General features: G+C 34.9%; 2 protein-coding genes across 2 annotated transcripts; both read left to right on the top strand.

Moving 5' to 3' along the window:
* The first annotated feature begins 434 nt into the window (after positions 1-434).
* On the top strand, positions 435-1,906 carry LOC129890405 (acyltransferase Pun1-like). The gene has a single exon (XM_055965957.1). The coding sequence runs from the start codon at positions 472-474 to the stop codon at positions 1,780-1,782; it is 1,311 nt and encodes a 436-aa protein (XP_055821932.1). The 5' UTR covers positions 435-471; the 3' UTR covers positions 1,783-1,906.
* Positions 1,907-8,198: 6,292 nt separating this feature from the next.
* Positions 8,199-27,848, top strand: LOC129888983 (mitogen-activated protein kinase homolog NTF4). The gene is made up of 6 exons (XM_055964062.1): positions 8,199-8,621; positions 8,742-8,871; positions 9,727-9,864; positions 18,188-18,520; positions 19,147-19,327; positions 27,383-27,848. The coding sequence occupies exons 1-6, from the start codon at positions 8,398-8,400 to the stop codon at positions 27,556-27,558; spliced, it is 1,182 nt and encodes a 393-aa protein (XP_055820037.1). The 5' UTR covers positions 8,199-8,397; the 3' UTR covers positions 27,559-27,848.
* The last annotated feature ends 93 nt before the right edge of the window (positions 27,849-27,941 follow it).

Raw genomic sequence — 27,941 nt, forward strand, 5'->3', positions numbered from 1 at the left:
GATGATAAACATTTAATATTACACTTTCAATCAGTTTCTTAACATCAAAAAATGGAAATCATTATCACAAATAAAGAAATTATTGCATTTTCCCTAAGTATTTCATATTACATATAAAATAAACTAAATAGGACAAGATATGGAAATGTGGGCTACTTATAATTATAAAAATTAGGCTCCACAGAAGGTAAAAATCTTTATACATATTTTATGAGGTGCTAATTCCCGATGCTCCAACTTTGCTAAAGAATCTTCATATCCAATAATTATTACATAACAAAAATTGACAATTGGTGACATTTGCTTGGAAATCATTCACCAGGATAACATTTCTTAATAATGGGCTTTTTTTGTCTTTTTATGACTAAAGTAACATTTTTCTATGTTAATAATGGACTTTGTCTTATTATGCAATACATCAATTTAATAAATTGTTGTGTCAAGAATTTGATGTAACCACAATTGGAGAAAATGGCCTCAACTGCATTGAAAGTTCTATCAAGAGCTTCCAAGAAACTCATCAAACCTTCTTATCCAACCCCTTTAACTCAAAAATGGCACAAATTTTCTTTCATTGAACAAGCTCAAACACACAGTTATGTACCCTTTGGTTTTTTCTACTCCAATAATCAATTAGGTGCACTTTCTAATCAACCTGCCCAAATATCAAAACTTCTTGAAAACTCCCTCTCCAAAAATTTAGTCTCTTATTATCCATATGCAGGACACATGAAAGATAACACCGCGATCGATTGTAATGACGAGGGTGTTGAGTTCTTGAATGTCCATATTGATGCACCAATGTCTCAAGTTCTCAATCACCAAGATTGTAATGTCAAAGATTTAATCTTCCCTCCTTGTGTAGCTTGGGAGAATGATTCTGACTACGGTTTGGCTGTAATTCAATTAACACATTTCGATTGTGGAGGAATTGCAGTAAGTACATGTTTGTCACACAAGATTGGAGATGCATGTAATGGTTTACAATTTTCAATCGATTGGGCAACATTAACGCGCGATCCAAACGCAAAAACAACTCCACCTTACTACATAAGTGACACTATTTTTCCATCACCACCAAGTGGTCCTCTGGATTCCCCTGTTGTTCCATCAATATTAGATGGATGTATACAAAAAAGGTATGTTTTTTCCTCATCAAAAGTAAGTGCACTTAAGTCCTATCTTGCTAGTGAATCACAAGTGAAAAATCCTACAACTACTGAAGTCCTTAGTGCACTTCTTTTCAAATGTGTTGCTAAAGCAGTGACCGCGAACTCAGGCTCTTTCATCCCTTCTAAATTAATCCAGTATGCCGATTTACGAGGGATGATTTCACCAAAGTTACCACCTAACTCTATTGGCAATGTTCTGTCTCACTTTTCGACACATATTTTCAACGAGGCAGACATGAACTTACCACAAATAGTTAGTCTCATGAGGAAAGAAAAAAAACTATTTAGGACTAGAGATAATATTAAAGAAAATGCATGGGCATTGGAAATTCTTGAATTAGCTAAAGGATTGCCACCCAAGAAGAAGGAATTTGATGAATACACTTGTAGTAGCGTATGTAAATTTCCGTTCTACGATGTCGATTTTGGTTGGGGCAAACCGATGGCTACGACCATAGCTACTGGTCCGTACAATAAATTGTTCAATTTGATGAACTACAAAGACGATGGCATCGAAGCGTTCGTCATGTTGGATGAACAAGACATGTCTGTATTTGAGCGCGATGAAGAGTTTCTTGAATTTGCTTCTCCATATGCAAATTATTTTTAGAAGTTGAGATTTATGTTGTGGATCATAGGTGTTCATGAATAATAAGTGATTTTATAGCTTTTGTAAGCATTTGGCAATTGGCATGTCTTGATATGTTTATGTAATAATACTCCCTTTCTTCTAATTTGTTTGTGTTACTTTCCTTTATAGTTTGTTTAAAAAAGAATATTTCTCTCTTTATGATATATTTTACATGCCTTTAGTTTAAGATTGCATTATTCAATAGTCTTCTTTATTTTCTTAAACTACGTGTCAAGTCAAATTAGTCAAGTCAAATTAGACAAACAAATTGAATTTGAGGAAATATATATAAAGTGAATCCAAGTTCTAGAATGGATGAAATTTCAAAATGCGTATGATCTTACTATATGTAGATATTTAATTTTTTTTACATTTATATGATCGATAGTTCGAACCGAAAGAACTTCAAATATTTGGGATTATCATTACTTTCTTTCTCATTTGGTTCTCATTCGATATTCGGTATCCACATTGGTACCTAATTAATTTGGATTCGCGCTAAGTAGGACCCATTCGGGGGTAACACTCCCTACCAAAGACTTTTCCATACCAAGGCTCAAACTGAGATCTCTTATTAAGGAAAGAGCAACTTCATTCACTACACTACATCATTTGATGGTCTTTATTTTTTAATGTCTTCAGGGTAGAACTTTTCTTTTTGTCGTACAATATGAGTTTTGTCTTTTCTATTTTATCCTCGTAAATATTTTTAAAAAAGAATTTTTTTGAGTTTCATACCTAAACTATTGGAAGTGTGAGTTTCATACCTAAACTATCACTTATTAGTTTGAAAAACACATATCAGTGGTGTGTGTAATACACTCTCTTTACTCTCTTTATTTTTTGAAAAAACCTTGTCACATGGCATTCCACATAGATAAATATTTTACATTGACAAAAATTAATAAACTATTAATATTAGTTAAAAGTTAAAGACTAAAGTATTTCTATCCCCCAAAAAAAGAAATTATTTTTTTATAAAAGAAATTACTTTTTTTAAAAAAGATTTTTTTTAAAAAATAAAATTTAAAATATTTTGCTCACGCACTCCACCACCTCTCCCCCTCCCCCCTTCCCCACAATCTCCATCCTTTTATTTTTTAAAATTTTTTATGTTTCTTTTATAAATATTTTTAAAAAATTCATACTTCACCCTCACCCCCGGCCACTCTTTCCAAAAAAATGTTATTATTTTTATTTTTTTTAAAATAAAATTATACTCACCCCATCTAACCATCTGCTCTTAATTTATATAATTTTTTAAAATATTTTTCTCATTTTGTGTTAGATATATACATATATTTTTAGGAAAATATTTTTTCCTACTTGCTTACGGAATATAACAGAAATTAAAATTTATTTTAACAAAGTCTTGCGACAAGTAAAAAATACTTTCCTAAAATCATATGTATATATCTAACACAAAAAGAGAAAAAAATGAAAGCGCAGGATTAGGTTGGGTGGGGTAGAATTTTTTTAAAAAAATAAAAATATCTAAATTATTATTTGAAGGGAGGGGGGAGATGAAATAAGAATTTTTAAAGAACTTTTATAAAAGAAATTTAATAAATAAAAATAAAACTAAAAAATTGGGTTGGGGTGGGGGATTTGGTGAGAGAAAGTCGTGGATTGAGGTAAGAAAAATATTTTATATTTTATTTTATAATTTTTTTGGGTGGAGAAATTTTAATTAATTCTAATTTTTATTAAATTTTTGTTAAGGTGGAATGTTTTGTCTATGTGGAATATGATGTGACAAATTTTTTTAAATGAAAGAGAGAGTGTAGTACACACATCATAATGAGAGTGGAATAAAAGAGAGGGGTGTGTTTCTCAAACTAATAAGTGATAATTTAGATATAAAACATACTCCCAATAGTTTAGGTATAAAACTCAAAAAATGGGATAGTTCAGATGTGTTTTTGACACTTATTTTTTAAAAAATAATTTTGCAAGTAGAGTAGGGTGTAGATCATTAAAAATATATAAAAATAAGATGTAAATCACGAAAGAGTGTATGTATTAGGAGAGTCAACTGCAAATTACTCATTTCTATCGCATAGTTTTTTTAAACATCCTTTTTAGTGTTTTTTTATCCCTCCCTAGAAGCTTCCACTTTTCTTTCTCTCTTAGTTACCTGAACTAACAACTTTAAAGTTGGAGGTGGAAGGTGTTTACCATTCAAGCGACTATCTCTTGTCATTGCATAGCTCATTTTCACTCATTTAAGCTGGGTTCTCTAGATATTTCTGTTTAGAGTAAAATATACGATAAAAGTTCCAAACTGAAAAAGAATACATGTATGCAATTGAGAAAAATAAACTTACTGCTGATTTTTAGGCATTTACTAATATAATTATCATGGACATGATTGACGATTCCTTCATAAAATGATAGGCAAACTAAGTTAATTAATGACCAGCTTCTTAAAGAACAAATGGACTAATGGATTGTCCACTTGAAATATTTGTGGATTGTCCATTTGAAATATTTGTGGATTGTCCATTTGAAATATTTGTATGGATTGTCCACTTGAAATATTTATTTAATTTAAGTGGTATTTTACTTTATCTTTTTTTGGCTATAAATAAGCCATCATTTACAATGTAAGAAACACACAAAATAGAAGAAAAATTCTACTACTCTCTCTATATTACTACTTTCTCTATATTCTCTTGTTTTTCTTCCTTTATAAAATTGTCAAGTTAGTTAAAGTGCCTGAAGCATACAAGAATTCTTGATAAAATTGCTCAATAAAGCTTCAAAAATCCTTGTACGGGTTGAAACAATCAGGGCGAATGTGGTACAATCTTCTTAGCGAATATTTGCTAAAAGAAGGATATAAAAATGATCTAATTTTCCTTTGTCTTTATGAGAAGGTCTGGATCTAAATTTGTCATAATAGCAGTATATGTTGATGATTTGAATATTATTGGAACTTTGGAAGAACTTTCAAAGGCAGTAAAATGTCTGAAAAAAGAGTTTGAAATGAAAGACCTTGGAAAGATAAAATTTTGTCTTGGTCTACAAATTGAACATTTTACAAATGAGATATTTGTCCATCAGTCAACATATACTGAAAATATTTTAAAGAGGTTTTATATGGATAAAGCACATCCATTGAGTACCCCAATGGTTGTGAGATCTCTTGATATTAATAAAGATCCATTTCGACCTCATGAAAATGATGAAGAGCTTGTTGGGGCTGAAATATCATACCTTAGTGCAATTGGTGCATTAATGTATCTTGCCAATAATTCTAGACCAGATATATCTTTCTCAGTAAACTTGTTAGCAAGATTTAGTTCTTCTCCAACACGAAGACACTGGAATAGAATTAAGCATATATTCAGATACCTTCGAGGTACCATTGATATGGGATTGTTTTACTCAAATAATTCAATGTCACAATTGATCGGTTATGCAGATGCGAGATATTTATCTGATCCCCATAAAGGTTGATCGCAGACAGGCTATTTATTTACATGTAGTGGTACAGCTATATCATGACGTTCAATAAAGCAAACTATGATTGCCACTTCCTCAAATCATGCAGAGATAATAGTCATTCATGAAGCAAGTCGAGAATGTGTTTGGTTAAGATCAATAACTCAACACATTCAAGAAACATGTAGCCTTTCTTTGACAAAAGACGCTCCAACAATATTGTATGAAGACAATGATGCATGTATAACTCAACTGAAGGGAGGATACATCAAAGGAGACCGAACAAAACATATTTCACCAAAATTCTTTTTCACTCATGATCTTCAAAAGAAGGGTGAAATAGATGTCCAACAAATTCGTTCAAGTGACAATTTGGCAGATATGTTCACCAAAGCATTGCCAACTTCAACCTTTGAGAAAATGAGATATAAAATTGGAATGCGTCATCTTCGAGATATTAAGTGATATTTTCATCAGGGGAGCAAAATACGCGCTGTACTCTTTTTCCCTTAGTCAAGGTTTTGTCCCACTAGGTTTTGCTGATAAGATTTTTAATGAGGCAACACTCAAGACGTATTACCAGATGTGTGTACTCTTTTTTCTTCACTAGACTTTTTTCTATTGGATTTTTCCTAGTAAGGTTTTAACGAGACACATTTCACGTGAACATCCAAGGGAGAGTGTTAAAGAACAAATGGACTAATGGATTGTCCATTTGAAATATTTATGGATTGTCCATTTAAAATATTTATGTGGATTGTCCACTTGAAATATTTGTGGATTGTCCATTTGAAATATTTGTGTGGATTGTCCACTTGAAATATTTGTTTAATTTAAATGGTATTTTACTTCATCTTTTTTTGGCTATAAATAAGCCATCATTTGCAATGTAAGAAACTCACAAAATAGAAGAAAATTTTTACTACTCTCTCTATATTACTACTTTCTCTATATTCTCTTGCTTTTCTTTCTTTATAAAATTGTCAAATTAGTTAATTTATAACACCAGCATAGTTGTTTTGGGTTCTAAAGACCTGTTTTCCTCAAGACCTTCCTCTTAGCCTTAAACTATGTTTATGACTTGCGTGGATAGGTAAAATGGTTCCCGTGGCATTCAGATTTGTTTCAAAGAAAAAAATTTAAATTTAAAATTTGAAAATTTAAAGTTTGACCAAAGTCAATAAATTGGGTAAAGAGCTCAGAAATGAGTTTTGACGGTTTATTAGGCCTGAATGGTAATTTATAACATAATCAAATAATTTATACGGATACTGAGGAGCTCGAGAGTGATTTGGATACTTGAGTTGATTTCTAGTTGAATTGAAAAATGAGAGTGATCACGGTCAAGTTTTGACTAAACGAAGTCTTATTCATTATTTGAAAGTTCCAAACAGATTTGTATGATGATTTTTAACTTGTTCACAAGTTTTGGTTTGATTCTAATGAGTTTCAGACATTTTTTGATGATGTTGTGGTAGTCATTTTGTGCATAAATTACCATACAAAGCAAATGAGCTCTAAATGGTGTTTTGATTGATAGATCTATAACATGATTTCAGAATTATAGCAACAAGAATCGTCGATTTATGATATCGTAGGAGAAAGTTAAGACATTTTTAGTGAAAAAGTTGTTGTTGAGTCTTGTGTAGCCTCAAATGTGACAGTGGGGTCACAATTGCGAAGGCCCCTATATTAAAATTGTCATATTTCGGGATTTTAGTAATTTTTAACATTTTGGAGCTATGGAGCCAATTAAGGTGACTTTTGAAGCGTATTTCTCGTATATGCGTTAGGTACATGATTCTTAAAGCGTATTTCTCATATAAGTATATTTTGAAGCGTACATTACTCATATTGAGATGATTCATGTGATATTGACTTGGCGGGCTGAATTTTTGAAGAGTTTTTCTCGTACAAACTTTCTTATTGATAATTTAGAATCGAGTTTTTTTTCCTTTTTCTCTTTTCTTTTTGTTTCAAAGATTTTAGAATTTATTCAAGATCAAAAGCCACCTAACATCATCTAATTGGCTTATATGTCATATGAATGCGTTTGAAGTACAAACGTTTTACTTTGTTGATTGTTTGAGTAAGAGGGGTTTTAAGTGACGCATTTTGAGCAAAAGTCATATATTCAAATAGCTGTAAGTTTAATTGAGGTAGCTAAATAAAATATTGGGTCAAGTCCAAGTGTCTGTTTATATATTTGACCTATTTTAAAACAAGTTTCAAACATGACTTTATAAGTTACTTTTTAAATATGTTGAGTTGCGCGACATGTTAGAATTAGAACAAAATAGTGCAGTTATTTAACGGTCATGATTCATTCAAAAAATGAGTCGTTACACAATAACTACAAAGCAAGATATTTTTGTTTGGACATTGAAATATTTTTAAAACAACTTAATATCTAGCTTATTCTCTTTATTTCAACTTATATGTCATTATTTAAAGTTAAAACAAGTTATTTTAATTAAAAAGATTTGTCTGAAGCAGTTTGAACCTTTTCCCTTAATATAAATAAGAACAAGAATACTATAACCACAATTTTAAAAATAACTTTAGCTGCAACATTCTACTTCACTTGCCAGAAAAGAAATATAATAATATTTCAAAACATCAGAAAACGAACAATAGTTAAGAATGATAATTCAAATAGCTTTTTTTTTTTTTTTTTTTTTTTTTAAAGAAGTGGTATGATGCAAAGATTAAACAAAAAGATGTAGGATGACTTTGATAATAAAATGTCAAATACTTACCAAAAATATATATATTTTTATATCCAAATAAATGGATCTTGCTTGGTAATTATAGTGTCATGACTTTTTTTTAGATGAATCATGACTAATAAACCTATTTTATTCAATATCATAATGTAATTTTATATTTTAAAATAATTTAATTTTAAATATCTCACTTTATTTACATTTAATCCTTTTTCAATTTGTTTAACTTTGACAAAGACAAAAGCAAAACAACAAACTTGCATTTCCCTTCATCATCTTTCGCGATTCAGATCTGTTTGACCCCAAACTTCACTTTCCCCCAAAACACACACATTTTTCACACACACAGAAAGAGCTATAGAACTGAAATAGGAAAAAAGAGGGCAAATTTGATTCTAGGGTTTACTGTTTTCCGGTAAAAATGGATGGTTCAGCTCCGCAAACTGACACGGTGATGTCGGATGCGGCGGCACAGCAACCAGATCCGCCGTCGCAGCCGGTGGCCGGAATGGATAACATTCCTGCGACGTTGAGTCACGGTGGACGGTTTATTCAATACAATATTTTTGGTAATATATTTGAAGTTACTGCAAAGTATAAGCCTCCAATTATGCCCATCGGTAAAGGAGCTTATGGTATTGTTTGGTAAATTTTTTCTTGCTTTTTTCCCATTACAACTGACTCTTGTCCTTGTTAAAATTTATTATGTGATATTTTGATTGATGAGAGTTGAGGCATGTTTTTTGTGATTTTGCGGTATGATAGTTCTGCCTTGAATTCGGAGACGAATGAGCATGCTGCGATAAAGAAAATTGCGAATGCTTTTGATAACAAAATTGATGCCAAGAGAACTTTGCGTGAGATCAAGCTTCTTCGACATATGGATCATGAAAATGTTAGTGAGTGATTTTTTATTTATTTTTGTTTTCTATAATAATTTACTTGTTGGATCAAATTTAAATTTGTGGAATAAGTATGGAAATATATGCTTGTTTTATATTGTATTTCAATCAGATGGTATAAAGAGTGATTTTGGAACTATTCAATTGTCTCTTCGGGACATGTGATAAAATTGGAACGGTAGAGATGTTGAATGTATTCACTTGGTTCAATGTTACAAGATTAATGATCTACTTAAATAATAAGGAAACAATGCTACATTGTGACATACTATGGAGAGAATGAATAATAAATGGTTTCTTTCTCTTTATAAAGACAAAAAGATTGAGTAATGTCTTTTAGCTAGTATCGCCCCACACAAAGTCTTGTTTTTTTCCCTCCCCTTTTCAGCTGAATGATAGAGTAGATTAACTTTGTTTTAATTTTATTGTGTGTGCAAACATGGAACGCATATAGAATTATACTCCCTCCGATTGAATTTGTTTTCTTACTTTTCTTTTTAGTTCGTTTAAAAAAGAATGCCTCTTTCTATTGTTGCTAACTCCTTAATTCCAATTTTTCATATGGCATGTTTATGACTATAAGATTAAAGGACATTTTGGTACATTCTACATATATCCAGTTTAAGATCATAAGATTAAAATATCTTTTTTATTTTCTTAAACTCCGTGCCAAGTCCAAATCCGGCAAACAAATTGAAATGGAGGGAGTACATATTTTTGAAGTAATTGAGGGAGCTACTTAGATTTCGCAATGGGAGATAGATGCTTCACAAGAAGGAAGAGACTTTTGATCATGTGTGTGTGTATAAAAGAAAATTTTGAGGCTAATTCAGCATCTTGCCTTGCAGATTGTTGCGATCAGAGATATAATTCCACCACCTCAAAGAGAAGCATTTAATGATGTCTACATTGCATATGAGCTTATGGACACTGATCTCCATCAAATTATTCGCTCTAATCAGGGATTATCAGAAGAACATTGCCAGGTTCTATTTGGATAATTCTATTCTCTCCAGGTTCCATTTAGAGCATTACTGATATAAGACTATCCAATTATTTAGAAGCTTGTAAAAGTGGTTCTTGTTCTTGATTAAAATTTAATTGGTTAATGTAGCAAGCTTTTCAAATTTGTGTTGGAGTTGTTCAAACTTCAAATCATATACCAATTCTTGTATTGTTGGGAGTAAGCACTATTCTGTCGGTATCATTTTAACAGCTTTCACTTGTAGTATTGTTTTTGACAAAAATTTCCTTTAAACCATGTAGTTTATTGTTTTCCAGAGTCGTAATGATCCATGCTCGTTGTGCATAGTTACAGCGTTTTAACATGTAACATCAGCAATTAACATTCTCTCATTCAGTGGAAATGATGTTCATCCTCTTTTTGAGTGCTGAAGTGTATGAATGAAAACCCATGTCCTTTCCACTTCTATATTTCTTTGTTGTAGTTTCTAGTATGAACTTCATTGGATACAATTCTACTATATCTACTTCATAAGGCATTTTTGCCGTTTTAAATATAGCATTAAACAATCCCGTCAACCACTTCATACCTGCCTTGTTTGTGCTCTTTCAAAACTCCATCGGAATCTCATCGGGTTAGGTCGCTCTTCCACTGCGCATCCTACAAATAACACGTTTAACCTTTTCAACCTTCAAGCACCTACGGTACCCAAAGTCCTGAAGTCTTTCAGAGTGTGCCAATTCACCCAACACAATATCTCTATCTCCTTTTTTTCGTTTAAGAGTTTGTGGAAGTACGCATGCCATCTTTGCTTAATAGAGGTCTCTTCCACCAACACCTTGCCTTCCTCATCCTTAAGGGAAAAAGTTCAAAAATGCCCTTAATGTATTAGAAATGGTTCAGAAATACTCTCCTTCCACCTATTGGATCAAATTTTCCCTTCCTTCCACCTATTGGGTCAAAAATGCTCTTAAACTATTAGAAATTGTTCAAATTTGCCTTTCCCTATACCTATTAGATAAAAAATTCCCTTAAAATATTAGAAATGACTCAAAAATTTACTAATTTTAATTATATATGTCAATAATTTTTTTAACAGTACTTTGACAATTATTTAGTTTTTTTATTTGTATTTTTTTAGAAAAATTCTTACTTGTTTATCTTACCTAATAGAAGTATTTGCTTTAAATAAAATATATGAACTAACGTGCGAATTAACCAGAATGTATGTTGTATAAAAACATTGTTTTAGTTACGGAGAAGAGGAATTTAATTTTTGTTGAATTTTTTTCTGAGTGTAAATACAGTATCAGTTAACATAATTTATACAAAAATTTCAGTAGTTTTAAAAGACTAAAATTGTTAGACAATGAAAAAAATATATAACTAAGATGCTAATAGAAGTAAAATGAATTAAAAAGTTGAGTTTTAATTTATTCAAATTTGAAGGCTAAAATGAATTTTTAAAAATATTTTGATGTGATAAAAATATTATATTTATCGATAAAATATATTAAGTTCGCACGAAATGCGGGCATATTAAATAGGTTTTAATAGTTGATAACCATGCTTTTAGGTAAAGGAGGGCAAATTTGAACCATTTTTTGTAGGTTAAGGGCATTGTTTATCCAATAGGTGGAGGGAAGACATTTTTGATCCAATATGTGGAAGGAGGGCATTTCTGAACCATTTCTAATACATTAAGGGTATTTTTGAACCTTTTCTGCATCCTTTCTGCACTTCACTTGATCCAAGTCGCGAGCCTTTCTCTTTCTTGCCTTCGCGAGCCTAAGAGTCTAGAGGCTAAACGATAAGAGTCAAACAAATATCAACTACAAAGGCAACAAAAATAGTAGCTAAACAAAAATTCAATAGTTTACAATTTACTGCCTTTTAAGATTTCATCCTCTTCAAATTGTCTCTGTAGCTCCTCTTTCTGCTGAGATCCTTGTAGCTTCATGTAACGCTAATTCTGGCCTCCAATCTTCTGTCTCCTTATACAAGTTCTTGTAGTATTTTGTATAGCTTCTTTGATCTTCATACCCTCCACCTTCAGGTTATCTATAGAGTTTACACTTTTGTGAGCTATAGCTATCCTACAGAAGTATTTTGTATTTTTGTCTCCTTGTTTCAACCATTGTATCCTTGATCTTTGTCTCCAAGCTATCTCCTCATTTCTTGCAACTTCTTCAAGCTCCATATCTATGTTTGATTTCTGCAATGCCTCATCATCTGTGAGAGCTCTTTGTTCTTGGATTGCCTCCAAGGCTGCCAATTGGTTTAAAATGCCACCCTTTCTTTGTTTCCAATTGCCCCTATTATTTCTACTCCAATATTTTAGCTTTTCTTTCAGCATTTTCAGCTTCGCAGCTAAAATATAGTCAGGCCTCCATTAACAACAAAAGCACCCCCTCCACTGTCTTACCTTTTCTTGGAACCCTTTTACCCTCAGCCACCAACTTTTAAATTTGAAATAATTTTTCTTGAAGTTCAATTCTCCACAGTATAACATTTGGATTGTGGTCAGATCCTATCTTTGGCAATACTGTCTGTTTAATGAGAGTAAACTGCTCTTCCCATGATGAAGAGTATAAGAATCTATCAATTCTTGTGGCACTTCTATGATTCTCTCGCCTTCTCAAAGTATAAGATCCTCCAAATAAAGGAGGGTTCACAAGTTCCATCTCTTCAACGCATTAAAAAAATTCAGCCATTGCTCCATTTATTCTGGAACAGTTTGTTCTTTCATTTGGGATATCTGATTACATTAAAATCACTTCCCACCACCCAAGTCTGCCTCCAAATGTATCTCTCCCACCCATCTATTATCCCAGTTACTATGTAATGAGTCTATCTATATCCCCCCTCTCCCCCGACTTTGTTTCTACCAAAAAATACACAGTTGCACTCCATTGATTAATCAGATTCCTTACCACTCCCCTCTTTCTTTCCTCATTAAGCCCCTCAGCTTCCAAGACACGATCTTTATCCTCATCTATGCATAATGGTTAGTCTCCTTCCACTGGTTCTAGGTTCACCATCCTTGAATTTCATATCGAACATTAAATTCCTGAGCTCTTTTGGAATTGTGTTGTTATTGCTATTTGAGGGTTTGCCCTTTCCTGCGTGTGTCTCCAAGTATCTCTTTTGATCCATCTTCATGCACAAAGCATATGCGTCTTTTTCACACCCCTTGATAGCTGCTCCAAAGACTTGCCCTAATTTGATCACATAAGGTGTACCCAGATCGTAGCCCTTGTCTCTATCTATGTTGCTCAGACTCTTCAAAAATGTCAACGGATGCATGTCAGATTCCCTAAAAGTAGTATATTTTTGGAGAATCCGACATCGGTGCGACAATGAAAGTGAAGTCTGTTCAACTTAGGTCTCTATCATCTCTTCCGTAAGATTTTCTTCTATGCTGAATGGTTCTGGTTCATTGTATGTGGCAACTGCCTCTTGAAAAGAATCTTCCTTGCTCATTAAGTAACTATTTGTCTCCCCTTCAATAGCTATGATATCTCCTTCTTCAGTCATGTCCTCTACCTGAGCCTCCTTGATTCTGTGATTTCTGATTTTTGGTTCTTCTTCTTCCATTTGCATATGTTTTCCCAGTTCCTAGTCCATTATAGAGTGCTTAAGAGGATGCTTTGTTTCTCTCCAACCTGAGTTAATGAAATCAGAAAAAAGTCGGTGAAAATAGCAGTTTGGGCTTGCTAGAAAGGCCCCATCGTTGTGTGAGATGGGCTTGTGTTTTATTCAGATTTAAAGTGTGCTCAGGGGTCCCTCTTCCTCTAGCCATGTGACTGTTGTCCTTTTCTAGTACCCCTTCCTTGTAAACCTCGATATCCGTTGTTTTCTTTGCTGCTGGACCTTTTCCTCTGTCCAACACTGTCTCTGTATTCTAGCAACATAGGTCTGGCTTCTGTACTATCCAGTTTTATGTCACTCTCACCTCGATCCGTTCTCTTCTCCACCTCCATCAATCTAGATGTTGCCGGCGACTCCACCCGTACTGGCAGTGAGTATATCAGCCCATCATCGACGATCTCTATCTTCGTCGGGATCTTCTCCCTTGATCCTCTAACTCTGATTCTTGCCCATCTCGGATGTTTTTTAATTTCTGCCTCTTCTTCAGTTTCTAGCCACCCCTACATTCATCACCTATCTTTTCTTTACCTTTTTGTTCTAGAGCTGCAATGGTAGCCCTAAAACCCTAATCCAAAACCAATCAAATCTTGTTTCATCTTGGGAAGCTCCTATTGTCGGAGACCACCATTCCAGCTTCAAGGTCAGACCTTGTCTCTTCCAGTCACCTATGATAACATGTTCAGCCATCCTTCTGGTTTGAAATTCGAAGAGGAAGCGGAAGCCATTCATGTCGTACACCTGAACATTTCTTCCACATTTATTGGGCACATCTGCACACATCATTTCAAATTGGCGCATCTCATTCTCCACAAAACCTGCCAACGAGACATCTTCGTAACAGGTTGTTGTCATCTACAAGAGAAGTTGTCGTCAGCATTGAGTTCTCACTGGCTACATCCATTTCTCTGTTGCTACATTTACTGTTATTCAGAGCTCCCTTGTAATCCCCCTTCCCAACGATTGTATTGAGATTTAATTCCCTTTTTGTAATAAATTCCCCTTTCTTCTCTATTTTTCTCTCAATGAAGTTTTCCACTTTTGTTACCAGATTCCCCCATCCCTCATTAAATGCATTTTCTGGAATAATAATTACTAATCTACTCTGCCCCTGCACCGTGATAACAGAAATAAATCAACCGTACTTATTGAACTTCAGGGAGCAATAAATATATGTTGAAATGTCTCTGCATCTCCATGATTTGAAGTTTCCCCCTGCTTTCAGAAGCTTCCTTTAATCTTTTGCATAACCAAAGTAAAGCTCCCCTGGTCAATATCATACTCCTCAGAGACATCCTGATAGTCTCCACCCACTCAAATCATATCTCGGAAGCATATATTGATTCTGTAAGATCGTAAGATTTTCCCCCCTGTCTGAAGTACAACCTGTTCTCCATGTTCTAAAACCTGAAAAAAAAGAAGCAAGAAAGGGAAGAGATTCTGAAGGCAGAGAACCACGGAAAAGGGGCTCTAGACACCCAGAAGGGATCTCTAGAAGCCACCTAGGGAAAAGAGCCTGGGAGAATTCATCTACAGATGATTTTTTTCCCCATCAAATTATGAGAATACATTTAATAAACTGAGAATTCAATCATTAGCAACAAGGAACATGTGGAATCTCAGGACAAATAATGAATCCAAGACTCTACAGTGTAATTCAACTTCTTCAAAAGAGCGCTAAAAATTCTTGTATTTTTGGTATTTAGAATGATAGAAAGAGTTTCCTTGATACTCCACATTCTTACGGATAGAATTCTTTATTTCACTGCAGCTCAGCAAGATCTTTCTCAATACCCTTCTAAAGCTAGGAAAAACTTGAAATGGTTAGGAGGTCTCTTCATCGTATATTAGGGTGAGCATTAGTGACTGCAAATCTATGATATCCACTTAGATTTATCAAATGAAAATTGGTAGCAATGGTCAACCACAGACAATCTAATTCCAGCAGTATCTTTTTGTGTTTTTCTTCCTCCTCTTTTCATGGGTAGTGTGCTCATTTTTTCCTTACCTGGATAAGTACATTAGATCATATTATCATCTCTATCAATTTTTTGGAAGTCAGTACTCTTCTAAAGCTAGGAAATCTTCAATATTTATGACTGCTCTTTGTTGTCATTTTTAGGGTGAACCTTAGTGACTGGAAATCTAGTGTATCCACTTGGGATCATCAAGTAAAAATTGGTGGTAATGGTTAATCATAGACAATTTGACACAACAGTGTGCTGTTCTTGATCATTTTCTATTTTTTTTAATGACTGTGGTGTCTGGGCCAACTTTCACGCACTTCGACTAATTCCAAAGGATATCTTCCACCTCCCACCAACAATAGGTACAATGTTAAGTCTGTCCATCAAGGCTAGAGCAGATGGGAAGAAATCACCTAGTGTTTTGTCTTTGCTAGGATCAACCTGAGATCTCATGGTGCTCATTCCACTTCATTGTCTACTAGGCCACACCCTTGGGTGCTTTTCTATTTTTCTTTTTAATTAGTATTATTCTCTTTTTCGTTTTTATTTGTATAGGGACATATTTTTTCTTTTGTGATAAAGTAAGGCAAATTTTATTGCTTCTAGCATTCAGAGTATGCATCATGTAGGGATAAGGACTGATATTACATTACCATTTTCATGAGTTTTTGTAAAATTGCTTCTCTTTAAAAGCTAGGAAAAGTTTAAATGTTAGAATGCTGAAATAAGATAAAACAGAGTGTAACTAACATAATAGCGGAGGTATATGTCAAAAGATAAGTCAAATGCTAGAGTGATGAGATGAAAGAAAATGCTTAACTGATGTATAATTGATTATTAGGTGCAGCTATTGGATAGAATGCTGAGATGTATTCTTTTTGTTTTGTTGACAAGTCAATATCATTTTATTAATTCACCAACGGGGAATCTTACTAGTCCAGTTGGTTGATTGACTACTTGGACTTTCATCTTGTTGGTGAGAGTTTGATTTCCCACCTTGTAAATCCCGTTCCCTATTCCCTCTATCCCCTATGTATAACTAAAAATGAATTTAAAGTTTTTTTAATTTACCAATGGGGTGCACGGAAAAATGTGTATAAAATGAAAACATATGCTAATCTGATCTCCTGGATGGTCTACCCAAATTTTATAGAGGGACAAGGGAAAAAAATACCCCTCAACTTTGCGATTTAAGAGGATATATCCCTCGTTAAAAAGTGGCGCATGTATACTCTCGCCATCTAACAAAAGGTGCATATTTACCTTTTCGTTAACAACTGAACTAAAAATAAATCCTTAGACTGTTTTTTTTAATTTAAAAAAATGTCATATCACTTTAAAAAATTACCCTCACCCATTTTCTTTAGCCCTCCAGACTCGATCCAGACTCTACCTACTAAAAAATACCCAATCTCTCTTTTATTCAGTTTTATGACAGAGTAGAAGAAGGATTGGGTCTTCTTCATTTGGGTCAGGTCCGGAGGGGTAAGAAAAATGGGTGAGGTAATTTTATAAAAGTCACGTGACATTTTTGATAAAAAACCAGTTTTAGAATATTTTTTAATGTTTTGTTAACAAAAAGGTTTAATGTGCACCATTTGTTAGAGAACTTAGACGGCGGGGGTATAGATTCAGCACTTTTTTTAACAATGGGTATATTTTCTCTAAATCACAAGTTGAGGGGTCTATTTGCCCCTTTTCCCATTTATAGAAGTTTTTCTTTCTTTACAGAAAATACAAATCATACAAAGAAGCGTTCTTTAATTAATTTGAAATTTTCCAGTTGTTTGTTCTTGTGGGCTGATCATACTACTTTTCTTTAAAGAAAACATCAACAGCTAGTCTTTGATGCTTATCCAAAACCAACTAGTTTTTGATGCTATGTACTTTTTATGATTGCATTTTTCTTGTTTAATGTATTCTTTATATTGGTTTGCCTCATAGGAATAAACTTATCGTACTTTCTTGATAAAAGTGTAAAGGTTATGTATTCTGGTGCATAAACAACATAAAACCTTATCTTATTTCCCGATGTAACATTAGATACCTCTGGAAGGCTTGAAATAGAGCTGGAAGAGAAGAGGGGGCAGTCACAGTAGAGTTGTCAACAACAAATCTTTAAAGAGAATAAGAGTTTAGGTTAAGATTGACAGGCTAGAGAATAAGTATAAAAGGTCATCTCATTTCTTGGTTCTCTTTTTCATAATATAACACGAGCGATATTGCAACAGGACTCTAAAAACAATGTGAATGTTAAATGCTTGATTATGTATAATAAGTACTATGTTTTTGTTTATGACTTGTAAATACTTTTGACAGCACCTAATTGGTGCTATGTAAATAGTACAATTACTATTTTTCAAGAAAATATTATGAGGTGGTAATTTGAGAATTCTATAATGGAGTTCAGTTGTGGAACTCTGGTCTAAGTTTAATATCTTATATTGGTATTGTTCACTTTCTGATGAAATCATTATTCAAGAATACACATTTCATTGCTTTATCTGGTTTAAGTGCTACATCTTAAATTGGTTGTTTAGTTTTTGGTGAAAACCTTGTCCAAGAACATACACTTGCCTATATTTGCTGTTATACTGAACATTACAGAAGGTTACTCTCTTCTATCTCAATAACAGTTAGTATTGCTATATACATACATACATATATGTTATGGTGCATTATTCTGCCAAAATTATCTGTATAATAACTAGTTTTATATTTTTGGTGCAGTATTTCTTGTATCAGATCCTCCGTGGGTTGAAATACATACATTCTGCAAATGTTTTGCATAGGGACTTGAAGCCTAGCAATCTTCTCTTGAATGCCAATTGTGATTTAAAGATATGTGATTTTGGTCTAGCTCGTGTCACTTCTGAAACTGACTTTATGACCGAATATGTTGTGACAAGATGGTACCGACCTCCGGAGCTGTTGTTAAATTCTTCTGACTATACTGCAGCTATTGATGTTTGGTCAGTCGGTTGCATTTTCATGGAACTGATGGACAGAAAGCCTCTGTTTCCTGGTAGAGATCATGTACACCAGCTACGTCTGCTTATGGAGGTATCTTTTTTGTCAAAATTTATCATCAAACCGTATCCCAATCTTCCCCTCAAAAGATTTACTTTTATATGTGTCGTATACCGCTCTGCCTTTTTTCTGTGTCGCCTTTTCAGTGTTTATATTTAGTTGTCAGTTACGTTCAAATCTAGCTAGAAATAGAGAAAGCTATCATGTTGTAGATCTAGGAAACCAGAAGGTACTGCAGGAGTGAACGAGCATTTATATTTTGAACAGCCTGCTCATCTAGAGCATTAAAAGAATAAGGAGCAATCAGATGTGTTAATTTTTCTTCGAAGAGTGGATATGGATATATTGAGTGTTTTAATCTTGCTACCCTCTTTCCCCTCTCCATCTATTGGCAGATGTCCCAGACCAATCTCTAATATTAGTTTCACGTTATTGTTCGTGAAGGAACTATTTGCAGTTGATTAGTTCCTTCCAAGGCCAAAATGGAGTTTCTGAATGAGACCCAACATGATTTGACTCCTGGATTAAGCATTCATTATTTGTACTATTAATTTCATAATCCTTGCTGTGATGACCGAGAATCACTCTCTTATATTTGAGGTCATGTTCTGATGTTATTATTCATACTTATGTTACTCTTATGAGGGAATTTTTTGCAGTTGATTGGCACCCCGTCTGAGGCTGAAATGGAATTTTTGAATGAGAATGCAAAGCGGTACATCAGACAACTTCCCCTTTACCGTCGACAATCATTTGTCGAAAAATTTCCACATGTAAACCCTGCTGCTATTGATCTTGTTGAGAAAATGTTGACATTTGATCCCAGAAGGAGACTTACTGGTAAGGAACCCCTGAAATGCTTCTCTGCTAGCTGCATTGTTCATTTCTCTATCTGTATGTTAAATTTTTCCCTTATGCATAGAAGAATACTTGTGCATATTTTTCCTAGTATGTATTTTTTTCTTGAACTAGAGTTGGTAGTATGTGTATTTATCTACTTGTCAGACAAATGAAGTTTCTACAGATGATAATTGTGGGAGATCACAACCTGAAGCATATCTTCTTATCTGGATATAGTGGTGGGATTTTTACCTTCTCATAATTTTATTTGATGGATAACAATACTCCTCCAACAATCCACTCATTGCTTTGCATGCAGTTTATTATTGTAAATTGTGGTTATCTTGTTGTTGAATCTAGGGGTCGAAACCACCTTCATTTGTTTCTAATTAAATTTGTTACCTTGAGAAAAAGGAAAGAACTCTGATTTTGTTCCATTCAAAGTTCTTATTTATCTGCCTTCTGAAAAGGGATTAAGGTATCTATGTTCTTATTTATCTGCCTTCTGATAAGGGATAAAGGTATCTATTCTTTCAAGTGCTCGGTTTAGATATCTATTGTAGCCCCTGGCTATGTAATGGTGAAAATTTACTTTTGGAGGAAGTATATGAAGTTTATATGGCCCCATTGGAGGCCTATGAAAAATAATAGGCATATTATGATTTATTATTCCTGTTGATGTTAATTAGATTGGAAATCTGCTTAGTTAGAAAGGATGGAACAAAATTAATTCTGTGGAATAAGAATGATTTTGTTTCTGGGAATTGGTTGCCTATATTAGCATGATCAGTTCAGGCTCCATCACAGGAAACAACAATGCTTAATAATATCCGCAGATGGGTAAACATCACGTGGAGAATTTCACATGCGATCAATGTATACGAAATGAATGACTTTCACTTTTTGTTTGAACTTCCAACAAGAAAGGCTACTGAACATTCTCTGAGGCAAATGGCGAAGGAAGAAATTTAAATTGACCTTAGAATGGTGGGCTCCTACTGTTTGTTTGCTGCTGGCCACAAGAGGTGTCAAGGAACTGGGTATGGATACGTCTCTTGGGGCTACCTCTGTCCTTATGGTCTCCGAAGGTTCTCAAAGAAATTGGTGATTCCTATGGAGTATGGAATAAATGGATTGAGACAGAGAAAGAAACCACACTTGAAAATCATTTACGCTGGACCGTATCGAAGTAAAGGGAAAAGTGATGGCTTCATATATAATATTCGGCTTCAATGAAGGCCAAAGTTCTGATTGGAGAAGAAGCTATCATGGGTAATAGTGCTATCATTCCCTATAAAGAAGAGGGCGATGGGACTGTTTCAGCATTGCAGGTCTTGGAGTGCATGGGCACATCAAAGGAAGAGGGAAATTTAAAATTTGGGGCACGTGAAACTGTAGAAACACGTGGGAGTAGGGTTCTTTAAAAAGCAGAGGCTGGGTTTTATCAAGCTCAAGAACTGATCCCAATATTTAACAGAGGATCCCTTTAATGTCGAAACACAAGCAATAACTTCTCAGGAAAATAATGCTCTTCCCAAACACCCAGGCCATGCCATTGAGGCAGCTGATATACAGAAGCAGATTATTGAGAGCTAATTATCATTGGAGACTAGAATTCTGCAAGAGAAAGAACAATTCATGAGGGTTGAAGATGAGGTTGAAGGGTCAATTCCATAGGATTCAATCGGTAGCAGACATGCAATTAATTGTAGCTGGGGGGAACCATGTGTGGTGGACGATGCAGAACTTATTGAAGTCCATTCCCCCAATGTCGAAGTGGATGCAACTCTATGGTGCGCCGGAACATCATAAAATTGAGAAAACTGCTTGGTGTAGATTTTCAAGGACGCGAAAAGGAGGCTTTAGCTCTTTCCATGACATGAAAATGGCTAGCAGAAGAAAGAACAACAAGCCATAACCAATCCCGGATATTTGCAAGAAACCAAAAATGAATAGGCCTAAATGAACTTAAAGGTCTGATCTTTGATACACAATTTAAAATCAATGGGAACAGAAATAGGAGGATTTTGATGTCAGAGGATGAACCATGAAGATAAGTATTATCTCATGGATTGTTAGGGGTTTTAACAGGAGGGAAAGGAGTACTCTGAATAACTTGATACACAGGAGCAAATATTTATTGTCTGCAGGAAACTAAAGTTGAGGGGGACATACGTGAATATGTAAAACAACTATGGTCCAATAGATGGGTGAAGTATGAATGTCTAGAGGCAGGCGACACAAGAAGAGGGATTATAATAATGTGGGACAACAGACTATGGAAGGGGGAAACTTTATGTAAGGGCTTATACTCTCTAGCTTGCAGTTCTAATGCTGTAATGCAAGACTTCGATTGGCATTTGACCAGGATTTATGGCCCAAACAGTAGGCGAGAAAGGCTAACTATGTGGGAAGAAATAAGAGCAGTCAGAGGTCTTTGTGATGATTTATGGGGACTTCAATTTCCCCAGATTCATTTCAGAAAAGAAAAATGCCAATTCCTTAACAAGAGACACATCAGTACATGACTGATTTTTCAAATTTCATTGAAGATATGGAGCTGGTAGATCCCCCCTCAATGGGTGTATATACACATGAAATGGAGGAGAAAATTAAAATTCCTCCTCCAGATTGGACAGATACCTCTTCTTTCCCAGTGGGATGAGGAATTTAAGAACATCAAACAATCCATTTTGCCCAGAGTGAGTTCAGATCATAGTCCAATTTCTCTGAGATGTGGAAACTGGAACTTCCCAAATTCATTCTTCAAATTTGAAAATTGATGGTTAGAAGTAGAAGGGTTCAATGATCAGTTTAAAAGTTAGTGGGAGTCATTTGAAGTAGAAGGTAGCCAGACTTCATTTTGCAAGCAAACTGAAAGCACTAAAAAATGAAACTAAAGGAGTGGAATTTGACACAACTCAAGGGAATCTGGATATTAGAAAAAAACATCCTTAATCTGATCTCAGAACAGGACACACTTGAACAACTAATTTGAATGAAAAAGAATTCACACTGAATGCAAGTGTTTCCTCTCCTTACTGCTTTTTCCAAAGTAAAAAAGAAGGGGGTCAATTTAGGCTCCTTGAGGAGGAGAATCCAGGATGAACACTTTTTTCTTTTGCTATGCGCTGACTGGATGCGTTCTTGCGTTATCATTGATGGACGGGAGAATTGTGTGAATGATGAGACTGGCCGAACCTAAAGTCAATGCTCTTCCCTCTCTTGATGGCGAATCTTTGCATGAATCAATACCAACTCCTTAGTCAGCTAGTTCTGAGCATAAGGAACTTGAGGAAACTTAAGCAAAGCCTTCTCATGTCCAAGGAAGATAACTCCTTGTGGAAGAAAGTAATCAAGAACAGACAGGGGTCGATGGAGAACTAATGGGGTGACCACTGCTTATGGTGTCAGTGTTTGGAGAGCTGTCAAAGCTCTGTGGCTAATTTTCAGCTATAAAATTAGCTACACAGTTTGTTTCCTGGACTTTATTCTATCAGTGTGCATCCAGATATCAAAATCAGTGAGCTGTGGTCTCAACAAGGGTGGAATTTGGTATTTAGAAGGTTGTTAAATGACTGAGAGACAGAAGGGGTAATTGAACTACTGAATATGATAGAAGGTTTGCCGGCACTAATTTGGAAACAGACCGTCTATTATGGAGACAACACCCAGATGGAAGATTCTCTATCAGCAGATTGTATAAGTGGGGTCTATCGATAACTGGAGGAAGGATAACAGGGCCATGGAGTGTTTGGAAGTGTGGCTCCCACTAAAGTGAAGTGTTTTTTCTGGTTGGTAGCTAGGAGAGCCTTTTTGACTCATGAAGCATTACAGAAAAGGGGCATCAACATAGCCTCTAGATGCTTACCATGCAAAGAGGCACTGGAAACCAACAAACACTTATTTTTGCATTGCAAAGTAACAACACAAGTATGGGCTTTATTCTTCAATTTATCTAGCCTAAACTGGTGAATGCCAAAACACACAATGGACTTATTGAGTTGTTGGATCACAAAGGGGGGCAGCAAGAGTCAAAAGAAGTGTTGGACGACGGTACCTCCTTATATCTGGTGGAATATTTGGAAGGAAAGTAATCAGAGGATTTGTGAAGGAAAAGAATGCTCAATACAGAAGATTAAATGGAAAGTAATTCCTTCGTTAGGTTTTTGGTGTAAAGAACAAAATATAGAAGAGCCAATTAGTGGATTTCATAGGTTCTTTGTAAGTATTTCTGTTTTTTTCCCCTTCTCTGTTACTACTTTTTGGAGGTGGCCAGCATAGCCCTTAATGCTGTGGAATACAAGTTACCAGTTTCAAAACAAAATAAAAATTAGCTACATAGTTTGTAATGGCCATAAAACATCATTTTGCGAAGACAACCTTGGGGCAGGGCACTATAATACACTTATTCCCTGATATACACACCTTGACCCAACAACAAAAGGCTACTATTGATGAAGTATGGACTGCACAAGATTGGTATCTCAGTTTCAGGAGACTTTTGAATGATTGGGAGACACGTTTCGATGAATTCCAAAACACAATCCACCAGTTCACAGGGGTAAACCGGATCAAGATAGGCTATGGTAGTTAGTACACAGCTCTGGAAACTTTTCTGTTAAATCATCCTTTCAAATGCTGAACCACATTGACAACCAAAATGAGTTGTGGCCCTGGAAACATATATGGAAAATCAATATCTCATACATAGTATCATGTTTTTTGTGTTTGGTTATAAAGGAGACTTGTTTGACCTAGGAAAACCTGAAGAGGAGGGAAATACAACACTGCTCTATTTGCCATTTATGTGGGGAAAATGTAGAATCAAACACAATCCCACCCGTTCACAGAGGTATAACAGGATCAAGATAGGCTATGATGGTTAGGGCACAACTCTGGGAACTTTTCTGTTAACTCATCCTATCAGGTGCTGAACCACAGTTGATAACCAAATTGAGGTATGGCCTTCAAAACATATAGAAGGTCAAGATCCCAAACAAAGTATCATGTTTTGTGTGGTTGGTTGCAAAAGAGGCTTGTTTGACCCAGGAAAACTTGTAGAGGAGGGTTCATTACCTTTACCTCAGAAAAAAAGAAGAAGCTGTATAGGAGGGTTATACAAGCCTCTATTCCTACACTGCAAAGTGACTACACAATTGTGGAACATTTTTTTAGCTATGGAAGACATGAGTTGGGTAATGCCAAGAAATGCCTTGGACTGCTGTCAAGCTGGAACTAAAGGGCAGGATCACCTGATCAGAAAAGAACATGGAGCATAGTCCCAGGCTGCATTTGGTGGAGTATATGTCAAGCTGGAATTAAAGGGCAGGATCAACTTGAGATGCTTTGAAGCAAAGAACAACTCTATTCAGAAAATTAAACTGAATTGCATTTTTCTGTTCCATTTCTGGTGTAAACAAGAATACTCAAATGACACTGAGTGTCTACTAGAAGTCCTAGAATCTCTGTAAGGAAGAAGATAATTTTTGTTTAGGTTATATTTCTTTTGTCCTATAAATTGGATATGGCCTGCATAGCCTGTATGCTTTTAAATGATATTGAAATTGTTACCATCTAAAAAAAATTAAAAATTAGCATGATCAGTATGGAGATGTGTGGGGAATTGGGGATGAAGTATAAGTGGAAGGAACAAATTGTTTCTGTCATAACTCATACCTGAGATGGAGTTAAGTTTTTGTTGTTTCGTAAGCCTTAACCATAATATAAGTACTTTTTCTAGTTTATACTATCATTCATACAACATAGCGATTGCTCTTTAGGAAGCTATAGCATTTCTGCACGAAGGGTCTAGGTGTGAAAAATTGTAAATTACAACTACTATTTTGTTAAGGAAAAAAGTTCAAATTTGCCATCGAACTATCAAAAAAGACCTATCCATGCCACTCGTTAATAGTTGGGCATAAAAATCCCTCCCGTGACACATTTAGCATGTTCATGCCACTAACCACTAACAACCCTCACATTTATCAGTCAAATTCTTGATTTTAAAATATCATATTTACCATGTGTCATCCAATTAAACTGCCCACATCACCTAACCCATTCCATCTATTTTAAACTATTTCCTTTATTTTTAACCCGACCCATATTGCTTTTTACCCAAATTCCTAATTCATTCTTCTCATTTTCCTCATTCAAACAGACCCAAATCCCATCTTCAAAATCCCAAGCAGCTCAAGAACAAGTTGATTTTGAATTTCTCTCGATAAAAATTTCATCTTCAAATCCTAGCTCATTTAAACTCAAGGTCTTTAGTTTTTTCCCATTTCCATTTGCAAAATAATGTTGAGGAAACTTGAAGGATGCCCACCTGGTGAAATTGGTTGTTTCATCTTCTAATTGGCATAAATCTTCAAAACCCTGTGTTGATTTGGTCAAACTCTCTTTAGGTTTCCCTATTATCATCAAGCAAAAAGAATTCAATGCATCCATGATTTTCCCTTTTCCCTACTTTTGGTCAACTCATTTAGTCTTTGGGGATTTACTGAGTTAAAACACTCAGCTTCAGAAGACTATGAAAATGCACCACAACTTGAATCTGAAGAACTGAAAACAAAGGATCATTATCCATTTTTGGAAGTGATAAAATTGGCTGTTTCATCTTCTTCAAATTGGCATAACTTGTTTGAGTAAGGGAATTGAGGAGAAGGGATCAGTGCTTTGGGTAAAAAGGATTTTGGGTTGGGTTATAACGTGGGGTGGGTTAAAAAGTAAAAGGGAATGGGTTAAAATCGATAGAATGAGTTAGGTGATGTGGGTGGTTTAATTGGAGGACACTTGGAAATTTTGGTATTTTAAAATCAAGAATTTGGCTGATAAAACCTGATGTGAGGGCCATTAGTGGTTAGTGGCATGAACATGTTAAATATGTCACACAGGCATTTTTATGCCCAATTATTAAGGAGTGTGAATAATTGTTTGTCCTACCTAGGGTATTGAAAAATGTTGAATATGAACTATGCCTTCTCTCTTTGTAGTGTGTACCTTTATCTTGTATGAATTCATTACGTCCACCTCTTTATTTTTTAGTAACTCTATGTTCACATCTTCATTAAGAATAACTTAGTTTTAAACTCTCTCGACTGTGAGACTTAGTTTTAAACTCTCTCGACTGTGAGTTATTGAAATTGAATGACTACTGATTCTTGGGTTGGACAAAAGTCGGCCAAGGAAAGGCCTTCCCACCAATTAGGGTTTTAACAAATCCCCAGGTATTGAGTAAAGGCTCTCTTGGGTTGAAACATGCTTTAATGTAACCATCAACTCTTATGGTAAAAAAAAGGGCAAAAAAAAACAAATAAATAAAGGACGAACAAGATTGGGGTGGCGTCACCATTGGATGGCTGACAGTTATGCTATTGTATTATACTAATGAAGAACTATTAAAGCTTGCATGCTTTGGGGGTGGATGGATCTTATCACTTGACCTTGCTTACAACAATACAATAACTCAAAAGCTAAAGCATGAAACCCATATTTCAGTCCTGGCCAGCAGTACTCTAGCTTTGCTTGAGATCTTAAAGCACCTTCTATATTAAAGGATTTGATGAACCTCATCCTACCATATACCTAAATATATGCTGGAACTTTGTAGAGTTTCCACTTAATATAAAAAAGGAGATTTTCTATAGAATTTCAGTAACATTTCCGGCATGAACCAAGAAAGGACAATTGTTAAACCTAGAATTGTACGTTCTTGATTTGTGGACTAAAGATGGGGCAAATGCTAGAGCTAGCCCGGGGAAGTGCTACTATTTGTTCTGTGGGTATTGTGTGGTCTCCTTGGTCGAAAGTACTGAGCTATGATTTAAAGTACACTCGTACAGCTTCAAGTGATTTGCAGCATGATTGGATAGGCGTTATGGATAACCTCCAATGTTTGGTCTTCACACTTGTCGTATTATATATTTTTATCCTTGGCACTTGTCAAAAGATGCGCACTGAAATTGAATTTCCATTTCTGCATCCTTTAAAAGCCTACATCTTTCTACATACTGATTCCTTGATTATACATTTTGTTTCTTGTTTCAGTTGAAGATGCGCTTGCACATCCATATTTAACATCGCTTCATGATATCAGTGACGAGCCCGTTTGCATGACTCCTTTTAGCTTCGATTTTGAACAGCATGCCCTTACTGAGGAGCAAATGAAAGAGCTGATTTACAGGGAGGGTCTTGCATTTAATCCCGAATACCAGCACATGTGAGTACTCGCTCGTTTGCTGTTGGATTGTCTGTGTGACTTTCATTTTTTAATGGAACCAGGTCAGTTATATCTCCATGTATATACATGTCTTTTCCGCCCAATCACGGGATAGGTTTCTTTTTGAACGTTTTAATTTATGTAGCATGACCTGTGTATGACCATTGTTTTTCTGTACTTTAAGAGGTGGTTCACTTGTATCAGTATTGTTATTATTACTCATTGAAATTCTGCTGGACGATTTTAGTCCCAGAAATGTAATCTTTCTGCTATTGGATTTCTATTCCTTTGTCACTTCTCATGCTTTGATACTGATTTACTGTGCTGATGAAAACCCTCCCTCCCAGGGAAAAAAATGAGTTTTATTACTTATTTTGTACATCTGAT

This window comes from Solanum dulcamara, chromosome 5 (assembly GCF_947179165.1).
Source record: "Solanum dulcamara chromosome 5, daSolDulc1.2, whole genome shotgun sequence".
Classification (NCBI taxonomy): domain Eukaryota; kingdom Viridiplantae; phylum Streptophyta; class Magnoliopsida; order Solanales; family Solanaceae; genus Solanum; species Solanum dulcamara.

Excerpts from the sequence above, each read along its gene's own strand:
- LOC129890405 (XM_055965957.1), top strand. The coding sequence starts at position 472 with ATGGCCTCAACTGCATTGAAAGTTCTATCAAGAGCTTCCAAGAAACTC.
- LOC129888983 (XM_055964062.1), top strand. The coding sequence starts at position 8,398 with ATGGATGGTTCAGCTCCGCAAACTGACACGGTGATGTCGGATGCGGCG. Across the intron at positions 8,622-8,741 it reads GGAGCTTATGGTATTGTTTG|TTCTGCCTTGAATTCGGAGA; the intron begins GTAAATTTTTTC and ends GCGGTATGATAG. Across the intron at positions 18,521-19,146 it reads AGCTACGTCTGCTTATGGAG|TTGATTGGCACCCCGTCTGA; the intron begins GTATCTTTTTTG and ends AATTTTTTGCAG.